Source organism: Pyxicephalus adspersus, chromosome 4, assembly GCF_032062135.1.
Source record: "Pyxicephalus adspersus chromosome 4, UCB_Pads_2.0, whole genome shotgun sequence".
NCBI lineage: Eukaryota > Metazoa > Chordata > Amphibia > Anura > Pyxicephalidae > Pyxicephalus > Pyxicephalus adspersus.
This window is the reverse complement of record NC_092861.1, coordinates 88,759,280-88,777,566: the sequence shown is the minus strand read 5'-3', so window position 1 is coordinate 88,777,566 and position 18,287 is coordinate 88,759,280. Positions and strand designations below refer to the sequence as shown.

The following is an 18,287-nucleotide window of genomic DNA, read 5'->3' as shown; positions in this document are numbered from 1 at the left end:
TGAAGTATGGCAAAGATGGTCATGCATTTGCAGCCCATAACACAATAATTGTAGTTGGCTTTACAAAAAAAGTCACTGAATCATAATAACATACATTTATATTTGCTTGAAAAATATTCATATTAGACACTAAACACCTTTTATCAGTTGGAAGTTTAACTTAACTGGTTTCTACTTCTCATGTATTACTTTCTGAACAGCTCATATGACCATAAGGGAAGATAACACAATATATTGGTTGATTCCAGTAAGTAAAATTATCAATTTGGTGATCATACCAATGCACCACAAGCCAATTACAATGTATTTTCTACCCTGTTATTATTTACGACCTCCTCACAACTGAAAATAACTCAGTATGTTTAGATTTAGTGAACTAACAACTAGTATGCAAAATCAGCCATTTAAAGCTAATGGTGTCGTTATTAACCAGCATGATGGCCAGAAAACAACAAAAGGATACCTTTACTATGCTTTGCTTCCTTATTTACCACATGTTTAAAATGAATTTTTCTAAATGCATTGTTCATACCCCTTTTTAATTAAACATGTGAAAATGAGTAACTTAAGTTAATGATGTATATCAATTTTCAGTCTAATGGTCTTGGGATTGTGCCCAAACTCTTTGTAAGGGTACCTCAACTGCTGTGCCCTTCACTTCACTATTCCTTCCTTCAGAACCAACTTTATTTCATTAGGCTAATCTCTAATTCAGAATGAGCAGCTGTCCTGTTGAACGCAAGGTATGCATCTATTTTAGAATTGCATAAGTCAGCACTGCATGGTTTTTGAACAACTGGACTTTTAACCGTCTGGTTCTCTTAAAGTTGATCTGTATTAACCTTTTCAGAACAAGATGGTGTGAATCACATATCAGCGTTTTTAAAACTTACATTCCTTTCAAAAGTTATTTTAGGGATTTAAAAAAAACATTCCATATACAAACTGCTCTTTGTAGCTTTGTATTCGTTCTACATTATAGTATAAATAAACCCAAAAACTATTTTTAATTTCTTTGGCGTCGTTGGTATCCTGTATAATTTTCTTAAGCTTTTTTCTGCATTTGTTGCAAAGTTGATCTGATTCTGCCAGTAACAGCATTTTCTGTTTTAAGCTAAAATTCTAAGCCACTAAGCTCTAGTACATTAAGGTAGAATGACTAATTTTGGGTTTACATACTCTTCCAATCCTTGAGACAACAGAATTATTTATTAGGAACAATTTAATAGCTGCATATGATTCATTAAACTTTTCACTGTAGGATGTGCTGTTAGCTGGCGCTAATTTTCATGAACCATGTCTTTGTGTGTCCCCTGAACACTAAAGGTTCCAGTGTTTCCCCCAATATACCCTTAACTTTTGCCCACTCCAAGCAGAAAGCACTGGTGCAAAGTTTGTATTTCTGGCTCCTCTAGTTGCTTATTTATATTTTATTCCTTTATAATTGGCTTGTTACATACTACAATATCAGACAATAGAACAAATTAATTTTCTTCTCAAATTAATTTTTTTTAAAAAAAGCTACTTAAATGTGTAAGCATATATAAAAATATATTTTTACCTGAATGAAGATCTGTACCTGCTTGATTAGTTAGACCTGAAAGCGAATCCTGTAACTGATACGTTGAAGATGATGAGGTGCCATCCACTGTGTTATTTGGGGTCATGTAGGCTGAATATGTTGATGCTGAGTAATACTGTGCATATTGGTTTTGGCCAAAAGCTGTGTAAGAGGGATAATCCTGGAACAATAGGAACAATTTGTTAAGTGAAGTAGTAAAATCATTATTTGAGATTTGGAAGCAGAGAGGATTAATCAGATCTTAAAACTAAGTTGAAGGGAGTATTCTTTTACTTCAGGTAGATTTAATATATCGTTAACACTTAACCAAAGAAAATGGCTTGCAAACAGTATGGTCTTAACACTTTAGTAAAGCTGAAAGCTTTAGCACAGCCTATCATTACAGTAAATTCCTGAAATGATCTATCACAGGTGGCTATGATGGAATTAAAGACAAAACAAGTTGGACACTATTCACCTTTTGTTCTGCACAATGATTTCCTATATATTCACACACATATGTACATACACTATTCTATGCACGCATTTAGATCTTGTAAATATACAAAATTTGACATAATGCTTTACATCTGTTAGCTTTAGTGAACCTGAGAAGTTGTATTTTTTTACTTGAGTAGAGAAAGGTTAAAACCCCTGCTATCTAAAACTAAAAAAGGTATAGTGATTTACTTATGTCCATTAACTAAAAATTCTATATCATACAAAAGTATCTGTTTTTTTGACCAGGTGGCATTCAATTAATACAAATGTTATTCAAAAATGTTTAAAACGATTCAGACACCGGATCATGTTAGGGTACAAGTGCCATTTCCGTTTTTGGTTTAGAAAAGACAGCCAGGTGCCCTTGTCGTAATCAGCATTTGCTCTGATATGAAATATTTCTACACAGTCCTATTCAGCAGGATGCTGCCCTGTATTCCTTAAGATTAGAATTTGCTATTCATTGGTGTTCAACTGATACCTGGGGTGTTGTGGTGCTGTAATATTTGGCAGTGTATGTGATTTATTGGTATCCTATACTTGGATACTCTGATTGTGTAATAAATCTCTTTCAAGCTATTTGATTCTTCATCAACCAATATGCCCTAAAGAAATCCACCTGCCAAAAACATTGGAAAATCGCTTTATTGGTTTTTTCCTTTGTCCAAATATGCTGGAGAATATGTTTTAGTCTTTGTGGGCACAGTTTAGAAATTCATTCCTGTCTATTAATGTTTTTAAAGACCTAATATACGAGAAGTGAAGTTAATAAATCAATTAAATCTGATAATACTGGCAAATCTCTTTTCCAATAATCATAAAAATGTAATTTGCCTGAAAATGTGCATTCAGTTTTCTCCTGTCTTTTAGTCTATGAACCACATAATTCATGGTGCTAGACAATTAAGCCAAATAAACTGTATGATTCCCCATGGATCAGAAAATTCTAAGTTCATGTGTAATTTTCCTTTAAGGTTCATGCTCATTTTTACCAAAAATGTACCCACCCAAGCCCCACTCCCTAGTTCTCCCTAGTACCATTGCAGGCCTATACAAACCTTCCTTGATGACTGTGCCACTCTTGCAATATTTGCAGTTTGGCCAGTACATTTTAATAGTGGGCTTGCTAGTTCTTCCAAGCACTTTTATCTTATCAGTTTTGTGCTCTGACTTAGCAGTGACAACCTTGTAAATACAACTTATAGACTTAGTTTTACTGCCATAAGGATTTCCTAGGATGCCATTGTGGAACAATGAAAACATTATAATTTAAATGTCACATTAACGCATGCCAAAACCAAGGGCATACCTATAGATAGCAGCTATTAAAAATAATGAAACTAATGTGCTAGACCTCCTTGAAAGAATGTCACAACATGAGTTATTATTTCATAATTGCACAGGTGTCAACAGTTTGCATGTCCTTAAAATGTACTTGATGCACAAAGCAGGTCTATCACAACTTAAAAATAACTGACGAACATAGAAATATAAAGTTGATATCTGCAACATGTTCTACAAGTAATGCAATAAATTGAGCTTCATTTAGTGGCTTTTGCCCAATAATATACCATTAAAATTTAATATAAAATAACTACTACTGTACAACAGTAAAGTCCAATTGTTCCTCTGTTGAGAATATATGATAATGTCAAAGTACTTTTCTTACCTGTTGAGGACTACTAAAGTTGGTTGAATTTGAAACTGAGTTATTTGCATAAATACTTGATGATGGGGTAAAACTAGAACCTAAAAGAAAAGAAACAACAAGTAATTTACAACTTACTGCATCAAATGCACAGTCAACATTAAAGAAGTAAATAACAACATAAACATCAACACAGAATCTTACAAGTGCACCATGAATCATGTTACTATTTGCTCTAACATTTTAGTTGTCATACCTGGCATCTGGTAGGAGTATGGGGTTTGGCCTGGCTGAGGTGTAGAAAATCCTGGGCTGTAGCTTAAGCAACCACTTTGAAGCGGTGATTGAGTTTGTGGAAGTCCACTTTCCGTTTTGATACCCGGAAGCATTACTCCCAGGTCTGTATGAGTAAACACATTTTGTAAGAGACAGAAAAGAGTTGACATACAAAATTGACAAAAAATACAAAAAGGCAAACATACCATAAGTTGGTAAACTGTAAGGTTGTCCAGTCTGTGAGTATGCTGTGTAAACTGTAGGCTGTTGCATTCCAGAGTATTGGGTTTGACCAGCATAGGCTGACATAGTCTGAGCAGCTGGTGTCGATAGAATGTGAGGATAAGGCCTAAGGTATAGATACAAATCAGGTTAATTTAAAGTAAATCTGGTCAGATAAATACTTTCTGTCCTAATGGGACAACATTCAGTATAATGTATGGAGGAACACCCTAGGATGCTCTCTTTACCCAGACTTAACTTCATGGGAAAGTGTTCTTTAGTCCTAAAACACTTCCTATTAATATTGTTAGGGATAACACTTTAAAGTGCAACGGATACAGGAGAGTGTTGGATTTCTAGCAAGATCAATAGGTATATTTTTTGCACATTCCTATGCGAATCATAAATAAGACACACATTGTTCTACTATAAAGAAAAAATAGTTTAAGCACTAAAAGTCATTTTTCTACAAACAACTGTCGGACAGCAGCTATTATACAGTTCACAAAAACTGGCAAATTTAAATCCTCATCCCAATGCATATATCCATATTTAGTCAAATTCTCCCCCTTCCTAACCTTGACCCTGTCGTGCTCTGAAATGGAGTTTGTTTTACTAAAACAGAGACTGTACTATAATCATATATGCTTACATGTTGAAGACGAAATCACATACATATGATTCTGGCATTAGATGCCAAGCACTTTTGTGTGTGTCAGTGGCAAACTAAATTGCGTTCTTCTGACTTTTATTATAAACGAGCTTTTACAAGCTGATTAGTGCTTGATTTATAATTTCTGGCTCAGTGTTAATTTTTACGTGTGAGTGTTGTTAGGAATGCCCAATAAGAAAAAGTAAATGTGGAGCCCCCTACCTCAAACATACTTTAGACTGGCAGGGCTAGTAGCCTCATAAAGCGTGATTTACTCTTGGTATGTGAAGTCCAGTTCATGTCTGTTACTATTGGGCAGGTACCTATGGGAGGCCCTTAATGGATGTTTCCCCCTCTAAAAACTCAAGGTTTCATGAAAATGATAGGGAAATTGTGGGCTGTATATGCAACCAACCTGACACTGGCAATTGGGAGAATATATAATTAATACTAATTATTATAAAAAATGAATTCTAAGAGGAACAGGAAATAAATCATTTTGCTTTGAAAACTGTGCTTTCTTAAACTGGGTATCACCACATTATTTCCACGTGATAGGTATTCACAAGACTATCCATGCTTTCAATCTGAACGATATAAAGAAAAATGTACCAAGGAACAAATCAAGTTGTCCACCACCTACTTATTATTAGTATAAGACCTTCACCATAATGAAAAGTGTTACTGTGTACTGAAGGATTGTTAAATAATACATTTTGTGAATAGTTTTACCTTTCGTGCTTTTTATTCTTATACAGGCTCCGAATATTTCACGGAAGCAAAGGGCAATTTTTAAATGTTGCATGAGGGATTTGAGAGCTTATTTTAGATATACAATAGTACATAAGGAATGATCTTTCAACATCACTCAGCATTTACCTTTTATTGATTTTATTCTGCAAACTCAGCTCTATTTTATTAGCAACATAGTTCTGGTTCAATTTCTCTCAATAAGAAATATGTCTATTTTCTGAATTTAATGAGAGTAAATGCCAGTTTTTAAACCACAGCTTTGTACTGCAGTCTTAACTGTGCTCCCAACCACTCCCATTTAACTGTGTGAGAGTGGTTAGAAGCCACATTGTGCACACGTTAGCACTTGGATGCAAGTTACAAAGGGGTGCGGCACAGTGTTTGTCACATCTGGCAGTGTGTTAACCTGCGGGTTAAACACCTGCGGTGATTTGCTGCTGATGGGGCAGTAGTTTGCTATGCACTTGGAAGCAGCTAACAAGTTTTTTACAAGTGTGAAAAGGGGACTAAGTGCCGAGTAGTATGTTGGTACTTTATAATAAAATTATCCGCTGAAATAATAATACTAGTATGTTATTATGACTTGATATCTAACTTAAATGCATGGAAAGCTCAAGTTTAAATATGCCAATCCTATATGTGTTTTTTATGTAGAAAAAAATTGGATATAGCATAGGTGAGTAATGAGAATAATAAAGTAGCAGAAATTAAAAGTTTTTAGTATGTTTGCAAGTTTAAACTTTGAATAGAGCAACACATTCCATGTAAGGGAAAGGCACTATGGTTTTGGCTAAGATGAAAGGCAGATTGTCATTATCAACAAAAAACTTTGTCATCTGTGTACTTTATTATTGGGGAAAAAGTATTTTTCCTAATGACAGTAGCAATAAAAACATTAATAAATTTAAATGAGAACAAGACTGCAAGCAAAACTTTAAGTCAAAGTTAGGCTTCAAATCCAGTGATATAACCAATTGCTCCAATCACTTGAATATTAATGGAGGACATCCCAGAGGTTTATCGATAATTTACTTGCAGCTCTGTAGCATGTGAAATTGCTGCATTACTGTTTTTGCACTTTATCAAACTGAAATACAGGGAAAAAACAAATATCTATGATCAAGAAGAAAAATGCAGCTTGACAAACTATTCTTATTTATTCATAAACATGATCTGTTATTTATACATTGAGTTTTGCACTTACATTTTTAATGTTAAATTCTTGTAAAGAACAAACAAAGTCTCCCAAAGTCTTTTGGCATTGCAGAAAAAACTTTTTACAGGTGTTGCATCTCGATAGGACATGTTGTGTCCAGAGAAATGTATAGCAGGCCAAATGCAGCCTCTGAGCGGTCATGTGCATTTGCTCAATTAAAGTTAATGCCAATTTTTTGACCTGCATTTTTAATAGCAAGTCAAGCATAGGAAAATGCCTATCATTCTGATTTTTGTTTTGTTACTCAGATGACAAACATGCAAGTGCCAAACAGCTGCAACACCGCACAATACCAGCAGGCAGTGCTACTGTTTAAATAGCAATTCCGAGACTCGGTAAAACAGAGCTGAATGGTAATGTTCAGTTTCTATCAAACCCATTCACACTTAGTATTCAGATTCAATAATCACTAAAGATCAAATCTTCCTGCATAAAATCTAATTAGAATAAGAACAGTTTTAGTTCTACAGTGCAAAATATTCTAATTTCTTTTGTGCAGTGATGAATGAGAAAAAGAATTATTTAAAGAAAGCATTCCGCCGAAAACCTAAGACTTTGCCTGTACATTTTTAAATTATTATTAAAAAAAAATAATACCAGACTGCTGTCGGTATTATCGATTACTTTGATTTCCCGATAGCTCTTAATAATTTTCATGCTTGAAAAGAACATGCTTTTACATACAATTCAAACCCTTATGTACTGGATCACCATACACTACGAAGCTTTACAGTATTTCTGTTCATTAAAGGATTTATGGTTCTACTATACCATGAAATTGTAACAGCTGTTAGCTGCAGCAACAACAACCCCATCATGCCAAGTTTAAGACCCAGATACAGATTTTCAGATACAAAGCACATCTGCACTGATGCTATACACTAAATACATAAATGCTGCAGATGACAGAAACAGTTTTTGCACTTTTTAAATTATTAAAAAATAAGATCCCAAACTGCCTAAAAATGAAACATCCATACATAAATTGCGCCTATGTTTCACACAACTACATGCAGGTTTGACTGGAAGTGAAATAACTTGTCACTTACTTAGAAGGGTAGAGCTGAGGCGAGTACTGGTGTGCTGATCTTGGACTGTAGCCACTGCTTGTTATTACTGTAAAACATAAAACACACTTGAAAAACTTTGTACCATAAATAACTTGCATTCACGCTCTAACAGTTTTAGCATCGATCATAAATGCTGACAAAATGAATTATTTTAGTGTAAAATAGGACTACAAAGTGTGGAAGTATTTGGTACAGAATTAAATCTATATCTTGGCAACTGCAAACTCTCAAAGGCGGCTCAGCAGCCGAGGAGTCAAGTCCGAAGGACTAAAAATACATTTCCAGTGAATAGGTAAAGTCTTAACGCGCGTTGTCCCATTTCTCAGTATGTCAGATTCACATTATTTAGTGTCTCAACACTGTCATGCAGCATAACTTCAAATTGTGTCTGGTTAGTAAGAATGATTTGTATAAGGCAGTGCATTTTTCTAAGTTTGAATAACTGTCTGTGCAAATACAAACTGCAAAAGTGGAACTGAAGTTCTGCATCATCGACTTCCTAATCATTCTGCTTCTATTCAACATCTTCTCGACATGGCATCCTAAATGTCTATCCTATGTGGACTTATTCCAAAGTTAGTGCAGAAGTTTTTCTTTTCCTTAACCATCTGTCTCTATCAAGACAGATGCATGCCAAATATACATTCTGCATAATGGTGAACCCATCCCTTCGTAGGAAATCCATAGAGAAAACATACAGGGTAATGCCAGGCCATCTGCTCATATTTCACTTTGAAAATGATTAATGTAAGACATACTAGTGGAGCAAACATAGACAAACCCAATTAGAGTTTTCTAGAGGACTCAATGAAGTATTAAAGGCATTGAAGGTATTGTGTTAATAAGGACAGATATTTGGCTTCAGCCCCTTTAATACTTTTTCCATCAAGTATTATTGCTGTCTATGTGTCAGGTAGGGAATGTCACCCCTCTATTAGTCCAGGTGTCTGTCACCAAAACTGAATATAATGGGGATTCATAAATGTTAAATAAATGTCCAAGATAGGTAATACCCTTAACGCTCACCCGTCAACACTTTACCTAACACTAGCCACAAGTTTTACCCCCTAAAGTGATCACTCAACAATTAACCGCTTTACCAGTTTACCAAACCCAGACACATAACCTTCCTGATCTATATTTATCTCCAAAAGTAACCCATTATTATTTAAGCCTTCCTAATACATAAATGTCCCTTAGCTATCCCGTATTCTGCCCCATGCTCTTCTCTATCTCTGTGAAAAGCCTCTACACCAATGGCCTCTATGGCACAACCATGCAGCTCCTTTAGTATCAGGTATGGGTAAGTCAACTATTCAGGTTAATATACTTTTTGATAACAACAAATAAATAGTATTTTTAGGAACATTTTGGTAGGAGAGTGCTCCTAATACCTTTTAAATATGGCTTTAATAAATTACATAGGGGTGACAGGCAACAATAGTAGAGTGGAGGCATAATAAAGAAGACATGTCATTCCTACATATGTTCCATTCACACCTAAAGCAACCATAAAAGTAACTGATGAAGCAAATTCATCCTAAAATTCAAAAGTCACCAAGTTTTTGAGTTTTTTTTTGGAGAAGAGGACTCTTTTGCCAAATACATTTTTACGTTTACTGCACGGAACAAGCCTGGGTTTGTTCCCAATGGCACATAAATAGGAGTTACTGGATCAGTGGCTGCCCAACGGCCAAAGAGAATCATGGTGGACCCAGGAGACTATTCAGTGATGGAAAGTTCGAGGGGTGCAGTGGCGACAGGTTCCTGAATCTGTAATCACTGCAGAACACATGCAAAAAGGTAAGCATGTGTCACAGTTGGCAAATATGTTGTGCATAACCACCAATTATGGCGAAAACTCACCCCCACCAACATGGGTTTAGTTTCACTTTAATCACAAAGAACATAAATCAAAATCACTTTGTCAATGGGGTAATTACAGTATTTATGCCATATTTATACATAAATATGATTTTCAGAAATTTACAAAATAGCCAAAGCATCTGTAAGCCAGTGCAGCTGTATGAGAATAAACATGTATTCCTTTCTTACCCATCAGTAATCATTTAGAGTCAATGGCTGTATTTAATTAAGCATATTCCCTTCCCTTTGCAAAGTGAACATGCCAAAATCCTTTGTTAAATCAAAGTTAATATCAAGAGCTAGCAGATATTACTTTTACAGAGGGATCAACTGATGTAGAAAGGTTATCCTAATGCATTTTTATATCGCAAATTTGCTTCATTCTATACTCCTCAAACACATTTCAAGTAATCTGCTTAGCACTGCCTTTGTGCTAGCTACAAGGAACAGAACATCACATATTGTAGATTTGATAGTCTGGTGTCCTAGAAAAACTTAGGTTAAAGCTAGTGGCCAATATAGCCAATATAGCAGAAGTATGCAGAACTAATTCCCCAAACAGTCATGTACCACACAACTTAACTGCATTTTATGAAGTTCAAGTAACCAGAGTGGATACATCCTTATAGAAATACCTAGCTAGATGGATTCCTAAATACACAGATCTTTAGGTCACAACATAAAAAAAAGAGAAGATCTTCTAGTCTAAAGCAGGCAAAAGTTTTAGAAGGACTAAAAAGTTCCCTATTATAAATACAATAATGTTATTACTAATATAATTCAATCACTCTAATGATAGCATAATATATATGTTATGTGTAAGAGTAATTATAGGCATTCACAACACTAGGGGGTTTGATAATTACCCAGTGAATCTGACATATCCTGCCAGAGAATCATCTAGTTTCACATGTTTCAATGGCAGTAATTGATTCTTCACCAGGGAATGTTTAATGGAATGTCAGATTCACTTCTTTATAAATACGCTACTATGTGTCAATGTGTGCACAAAAGCTACGATATATGGGGTGTATTTCTTAAATTAATTCAAAATTGTAAACATTTATACATGGCTGCACTTACAGATTATTTCCACAATGTATAAAATGTAGTTAATATGGTAAATTGATCTTCCGTGCCTTTAAGATACAGAATATCTATGATGCTTTGTAATGTGTGATTCACAAACCTCTGGAAGTTTCTGGCAAACACAGCTTTTGCCAAAAGGTTATGAGCTATCAGCTATATATATTGAATGAGGTTAAACAAGGTACAGCCACAAACCTCTGGATATCATGTGTATAAAGTGTGACACACTCATAGCATGAACAGACGTCTCAAATAAATGTGGGACTTAATATTAAAATAATTAACGTATGCACCGAAGAACAAACACACGACTAAGTTGTTAACTTTCAAGCCTACTGAACTCTTAACAATTACAGATTTATGATTGATAACTAATTGCAGGCATGAAGTTTTGGACGTCCTCCACTTAGAAAAGTTCACTAAATTTAACAAGATTGTTGCCAAATTTGAGATTTAAGGGGATGTGCCTATTAGTCTAGATTACACATTTTCTGCTTCTTTAATGTGTGTAATATGTTATCAGATTGCTTTACCTGACCCAGTAAAAGTGTCAAGCGATCCATCTCCAGTTGTTGTGGTGGTTTCATTGCTGTTCATTGGCTCTGTTTTGACTGCAAGAAGAGACACTACATAGAAGAATAAGCAGACATAAGATTTGTCGTCTAAACTTACAAAATAGGCCTCATGCCATCTTCAAGTAGAAACAGCCAAAAGTGAATGTTCATGCAGCAGAACAAATAAAAAAAATCCCTGGTAAGTGTAGCAAGTAATAAAAGTGGATAAGGCAGACATGCTATTCAAAATGCCTTATTACAAGATCTATTCAGTCTAACATTTGGGTAGCCAAAATATGGTTGTGTAACAAGAGAGTACCCATTTCAGATTATAGATCAATTTAGCATTGGTAAAGCAATAAACAGTCATAATAAGTCATATAACTGCATTAGCTTTAAAAAATGCTGTGCTTCATGAAAATATGTCAGTCTTACTCTTTTTCCATATATGGTGCATTACTAATGCTATTGGAGAAAATATACATTTACTAAATAATAATCTTTCATTAGTTCCAGTTCTCTGAATATAAAAATCATAGTTTTAGGATGTTTCCATATTCGCAGAACCTAAAAACTTATTGTAGTTACACATCTTTCTACAGGATTAGAATATTTGTAACAAACCATCAACTCTAAATCTGTGACTAATTGTCCCCATTCCTCGATTATATGCTCTCATATGCCTTGTAAAATGTTTGAATTTAACAATTGTAATTGAGAAGATGACAATGAATAATTACAGTGCTGCTAGTTTATATAAAAAGCCATAACTTTTTTCCATTTAGTAAAGGTCAAAAAAAGATTTGTCCATTTACGTATTTATTGGCCTGTGTCCCGTTGGAAAGTGAGAGAAAAATATTTAAAGGTGGAGTGAATTTACCTCTTAGAAAGTGGTCACTAAAACAGTGGACCACTTTGGGGGATTTCCTCTTAATCTCTTGTTTTGTTGACAACTGTAAAATGTTGGACAAACTGAGAGGCCAAATCTACCCATGGTGACTCAGACGGCAATAAAACTTAGGCAGGGGTTTTGGGTCCTCCCTACTCAAACTAAAAAAGTGGTGGGTCTAAATAGAGTACATGCAACATAGTATATAATACAATTCCAGAACTGCACCTCTTCTGCTTAAAACATATTAAAAATGTTTATGATTTATTATGGAGGACTTGATCCTGGAAGGTATGTGTATGTGTAAAAAGTTGTTTTTAAAAAATTGATGGTTTATGTAAACTGCCCACAAACGCAACTGTCTTCTATGATATTAGGTATGTGTAATTTGCCAACTGTGTATGTATGCAATCCAAAACTGTTCTAAACTACACCCCTTAGTCTTTCAGAAGTCTACATAGCCCTTCAGTCAACCTCTTTCTCGTTAGCAAAAACAAGACTGAAACTAGAGTATATAGATATATATTTAGCTAATTTTCTCTCTACCCCAATCAGCGTTGGTCAACTAGGGTGGAGAAGAAACAGGCCATGAGTTATTTCCATATGGATTAACTATGGATTAAATTAAGTAGGGGTCCAGGTACTAAGGCAGGTTACTAAACAGATAATTTTGCCAACTGAACATATGCTCTCTATGAATGTGCTCATTATTGGGGTAAACTATAGTTGAAGTGAAACAAACTACTCATTACTAGTTATGGGAACTACAATTACACACCAGACGTTCATTTAAAATTTGAAGCCAAAGAGTTTGACCTGCTTTTTCTACAAATTTAGAATCTCCCTAAATTTCAGTCCTGATTACAAAGGTCACCTGGGCAAGTAGAGTTGTTAGTGTGTGTATTCCATTCCCCCTACCCCAGCACTAGTAATGCCTGGGTAGTATTTTTCCCAGAAAAGAAGGCAACCCTAGTGAGGACAGGGCCAATTAACATAAAAATAACCTAAAAAGGGTTTTACCCCTTTCATACTATGTAAATATTGAAAATAAATATTATTTAAATAAATGTTATTTTGAGTTTTGCTGTAATCCAATGCAATCTGTGTATGACCTATTGGAATTTCTTCAGAATGAAATGCAAACTGGATTTAGGCACACAATAATAATTTATTATTGTACCACAGGAACTTTTAAAGTGGAACTAAAGTAAAAATTAAAAAATAGCAGGTATTGTTTAAATCAAAAGAGACTTCACCTGTTTGCTAAGACTTTCTAATTAGTGTACACTAACTGTACAGTATACACTCAGAATCTATAAAATGCCAAACATAAAGCTGAGCAGTGGGATTATATAAATCCAGAGAGTATGTACAGAAATAATACTATCAGTAGCTTCCCAATGACTAATCCAAATAATAGTAGATCTTGAAGAGGATGGGAAGAAGCTGCCAAAGGCTGACAGTGTAATAAGGAAGAGCATGGACCTCAAAACACTGGAGGGATGAAGACTAAACGGTGTGTGAAATAATCTGCACGTATGCACACTATAGCATAGCTCCAAGGACCGGAAGCTCCCCTGATAGATTTATTAGATAAGCAATTATCTACATGTGCTTAGGGCATACCACTGCTTTTTTATAGGGCTCATCTGTACTGTATATAAAATGGAAAAAGTACCAAATGGTCTTTCTGCGCATTGAAACATAGAAACTATATACTTATATACAATACAGGACTATATCTCTTTACAACAACTCAATTCTTGCAGACGTAGGAATTAGATGTGTATGGGATGCCTAATTTGTCTAAAAATTAGGGAAATAATTATGGATTAAACTTACTGAACTATTTAGTAAAAAAAGAAATCTTTTTTTACTAAATATCTTTAGAAAAATACCATTTTTTCAGGAAATAAAAAGATTTGCAGATTTGCCACAATTCTTTTATCACTAGTGGGAACAAGGTGGTGATTATAAATGACAAGTTATGAAGCATTGTAAATGAAACTTACCTCCTGTACCATTTGTTGTGATAGAACTACTGCTAATATTTGGCTTGTCCAGTTTGGATGCCCCAGATACATCTCCACTGCCTACACGATTATGCGGACTTGCTAGGTCCTGCATTTCCATAGACCTAATGAGGAAGAGAAATACACCTTTAAGAATTTTCACATTTGGTAATTGCAACGGCATATCTTCAGTTTAAATCCTTTTTAATTATTTTTAAATATATTTTCTAGCATTTTAGAATCAGTAATTAGAAAACCTAAAAACGTTCATCCATATTACACATTCTCTTTTGCTAAACTGCTCTGAATTAGTCAGGGTAATGCTAGGTAGCAGTTTCTGTACTAAAATACACAAGCTGTGACATATGGGGTTTATAAAAAACAGTGTTTTGTGACTGGAGTATTTAAATATAGACATATATAACACACAGTCCTCTTCAATTTTTCTAAGTAGCTGTGCAACATTGTAACATTTGTTAATGATGATATCATTCATTTACTTACCTATTAACAACATTTTACAGAAAGCTTAACTGCTTTGTGGCTATGTTTTTTTTGTTTTTCTAACAAGGGCTGATATGGATTTATTGGGGTAGTACAGAGCACATGTATGTGCTATATTTAATGCAACCTGAGAACATTTAAAAAGGAAATTCACTATGTTCTGTTACAAGCCTTTATCCTATTTGTCATGAATGTACGTTTTTTTTTTTTTGGTTAAATACTTATTTCAAAAATATTCATACATACATATTTTGACTTTTAATACACAATTCTACTTAGAGTAGAATAGGCAACATTGTAGCAAACATTCCCTCTTCAAATTAGAGAAAAACTGATTTATCATATGATCATTAGCCAACCAGAACCAACCAACCAGTAGTTGGTAATTGGAGGAGTGTGCAGGGTAGCTAGGGGTGTATTTGTGTATCAGGTCAGAAAAGATATACAAAGAGAAGCAGCAGAAAAGTGATAGAACTGATAGGTAAGTCTAGCTGCAACATTCATGATAAAGTATAAAGGTAAGAATCTGGTTAGTGGAATACCAGAGAAATTCTGCAATAGTCCATGTAAGAAATAATGAGGGCACATACCAGCAGTTGGGTGGTCCCTAAGAACAGGAAAATTTCGAGATATTCTAGATTTAGGTGGAAAGGTCTACTAGATTGTAAGCTCTTCAGGGCAGGGTCCTCTCCTCCTGTATCACTGTCTGTTTTAGTCTGTCATTTGCAATCCCTATTTAATGTACAGCGCTGCGTAATATGTTGGCGCTATATGAATCCTGTTTATTAATAACAATAATAATAATAATAATAATAAAAAGGGAGAGCTCTGTGGCACATAGTGTTTATGGAGGTAACCATTTACTTTAGTGTCTACTCTCTGAAGAAATGTATCAGGAAACTATGCATAAACAATAGATAAACTCCATGAAGGTAATATCACTGGTAGGAATGTAATTCAGAATCAAGGAATCAAAAGCAAGAAGTGCCAAAGAGGACATCTAGATATAAACATAGTTTGGTCTTACACAGGGATATGTGTTCACAACATTTATTAAATAGGTAAAAAAGCCAGTAAAATTCTGTATAAACTATTTATTTTAGGTTTTCTGGCAGATTCAGGAATTAAATAATTTGATAACACTTAAGAGTATGGGAACTCAATTTTTCCTGATAAAAACCTATAAATATGATCTATTAAATCTGGTACGTCATCCAATGGTGGCAGCGTTACTTTTATTAGAATGAACCTCTCTGGCTTCTGCTTAATTGTAACCTATACAGCATTCTGTTGCCAATTTCAATATTCGGTGGTTTAATAAGAATGCATGGGCCCAGGTATCTGCATTATTTAGGCAACATAAGGAATTAGATTGCCACATTTTATTCTATCTGGTATTAGTTATACTTTAGCCCCTAACGATCTAGGCAATCCATTTGGGATTATAAGGTAGACAGCAAAGTAACTGGCTGCTTTGGGTTGCTGTACTACGTATAAACACACCGCACTGTGCACCACCTTATTAAATGAGCTTGATAGTTCCTGTGTTATATAAAAGGTCTGGAGAAATCGAAACATTGCCAAAAACATGTTAAATTAGTTCTGTTAAATCTCTTTGAATTAAATAAACTACTGGGACTCAGATAAACACCTATTAATGACATGCAGCTGACATCTGACTCACTGGAGCTTGGAGAAATATGGGAGTCTGCGAAACATGATTTCTAAATGTAATTTTAGTATATGAAGCAAATACTGAAAAATAACAGAAAACAAGAGCAATAAACCACTACATTATTGCTTCAGCAGAGCACGAGCTGTTTGTACATTTAGATTTGTTGAATAACTAACAACTTCCTGAAACCACTTATATGATATTGTTCAGAAACAGGTAGTTTTTAAAAGCAGATTCTCATTAGGTAGATATGGGCTTGTAGAGCCTGAAACCTGGAATGAACCTTTAACCAGCACCCATTATTATAATATATATACATATTTAAGAATATATATATATATATATATATACATATATGTTTTTTTATTATAATATTAGGGGATGTTTTTAGTAAAAGCCATGCAACTTCTGTAAATTATATGAATCTTACATAACAATAAAGCATCATACTGATAGAAGACATCCAAAGGAAAAAACAATATAGCGTGCCTAAGTCACAGGTAAGAGAAAAAAGGCCCTGTTATATTATTATTAGGGCACTGTGTAAGGGTTACATGAAAATGCTAAATTTCACAGACACCCCATTAAATGCCTAATTTTATCACTTCACAGCTCTGGATTTGAATAGCAGTTCACATGTGTTTGCTTTCAAAGTGATCTTTTAGACTACTCTGGAATGGAAAGCTGCACCTATAGGACCTTCTAAAGCAATGAAAGATTTTATTCTACATTTTCAAATGGTACGTTTTTCCTAAAATGAGTGAGGAGCAAAACATAAAGCACCTAGGAGAACAAGGACGTACAGACAGCCCATCTGCAATACAACCACATGAAAGACCCATGGGCAAATTCAAAACCATTAACAGAAGTGCCAGGAAAATCTGCCAGAGAGCCAGATGCTGCAAAGCATTGAGCGATATCTTCCACAGGTTGTCATCTGAATCCTCTAATTACTGGTCAGAGGGAAAAAGAAAGAAGAATCCCACAATTCATGTACACAAAACCAGTAAAGAAACAACACCAAAAGCAAAGCCAATAATCCACAATTGGTGGTTGGAGCTGTTAAATATTGAAGGCAGGGATTCATGTCTTAATCATTTAATTTACAGAATGGAGTATGCACAACATTATGTGTTAGAGTTTATAAAATGATAAAAGCAGACAGAGCCTACTTTAGCAGGTAGTTGCTATATGCATTAAATTTAAGGAGTGATATGTTGGCGCTATATAAATCCTGTTTATTATATTATTGTTATATTATTATTATTATTATTATTATTATTATTATTATTATTATTATTATGTAGATAATGCTGACCAAATGATTAAGTGAGGGACCAAAGAAATGTTTCTTTCTGCCTGTAGCAGACTCAAAACAGATACTGACTGAAGCTAAATGATTTATTTTTGACACAATTTATTGGTACAATTTCCAAATGTACATTCTTATATTCTGTATTGTGGAATTTTCTAAATAGAGTTACTGGTAAGTCTGATTTAACATGTGCATCTTGTAAAACAGTGTACAAATTCTGCAGTACCTACTGTATGTATAATATTCCTTCTTGTTTCCTAGCAGATCATTTAAATTGGCTTTAGGGTTTTCCTACCAATCTACTAATCTAAACTGGACAAAATTATTAGATTAAGAGCCAAATCATGCTATTAGAAACAATAGAACATCTTTTTGTGTCTTCTTTAAGGGATAAGATTTATTCTAGCAAATTCTTCTATTAGCAACACATACAAGCTAATAAAATCTAATACAATCACTAGTTTTCATGTGATTTTAGCAGGCT

The 18,287-nt window shown here is 34.4% G+C and overlaps 1 protein-coding gene across 1 annotated transcript in view; it reads right to left on the bottom strand.

Annotated features, from left to right (window-relative positions):
• Positions 1-18,287, bottom strand: part of EYA4 (EYA transcriptional coactivator and phosphatase 4) — a 101,506-nt gene that overhangs the window by 26,657 nt on the left and 56,562 nt on the right. Inside the window, exons 4-10 of the mRNA XM_072410224.1 lie at positions 14,310-14,434; positions 11,388-11,480; positions 7,879-7,945; positions 4,193-4,335; positions 3,967-4,110; positions 3,732-3,811; positions 1,562-1,742 (exon numbers count right to left, since the gene is read on the bottom strand). Of these exons, the coding sequence (XP_072266325.1) occupies positions 1,562-1,742; positions 3,732-3,811; positions 3,967-4,110; positions 4,193-4,335; positions 7,879-7,945; positions 11,388-11,480; positions 14,310-14,434 (833 nt within the window). The remainder of the gene's footprint in view (positions 1-1,561; positions 1,743-3,731; positions 3,812-3,966; positions 4,111-4,192; positions 4,336-7,878; positions 7,946-11,387; positions 11,481-14,309; positions 14,435-18,287) is intronic.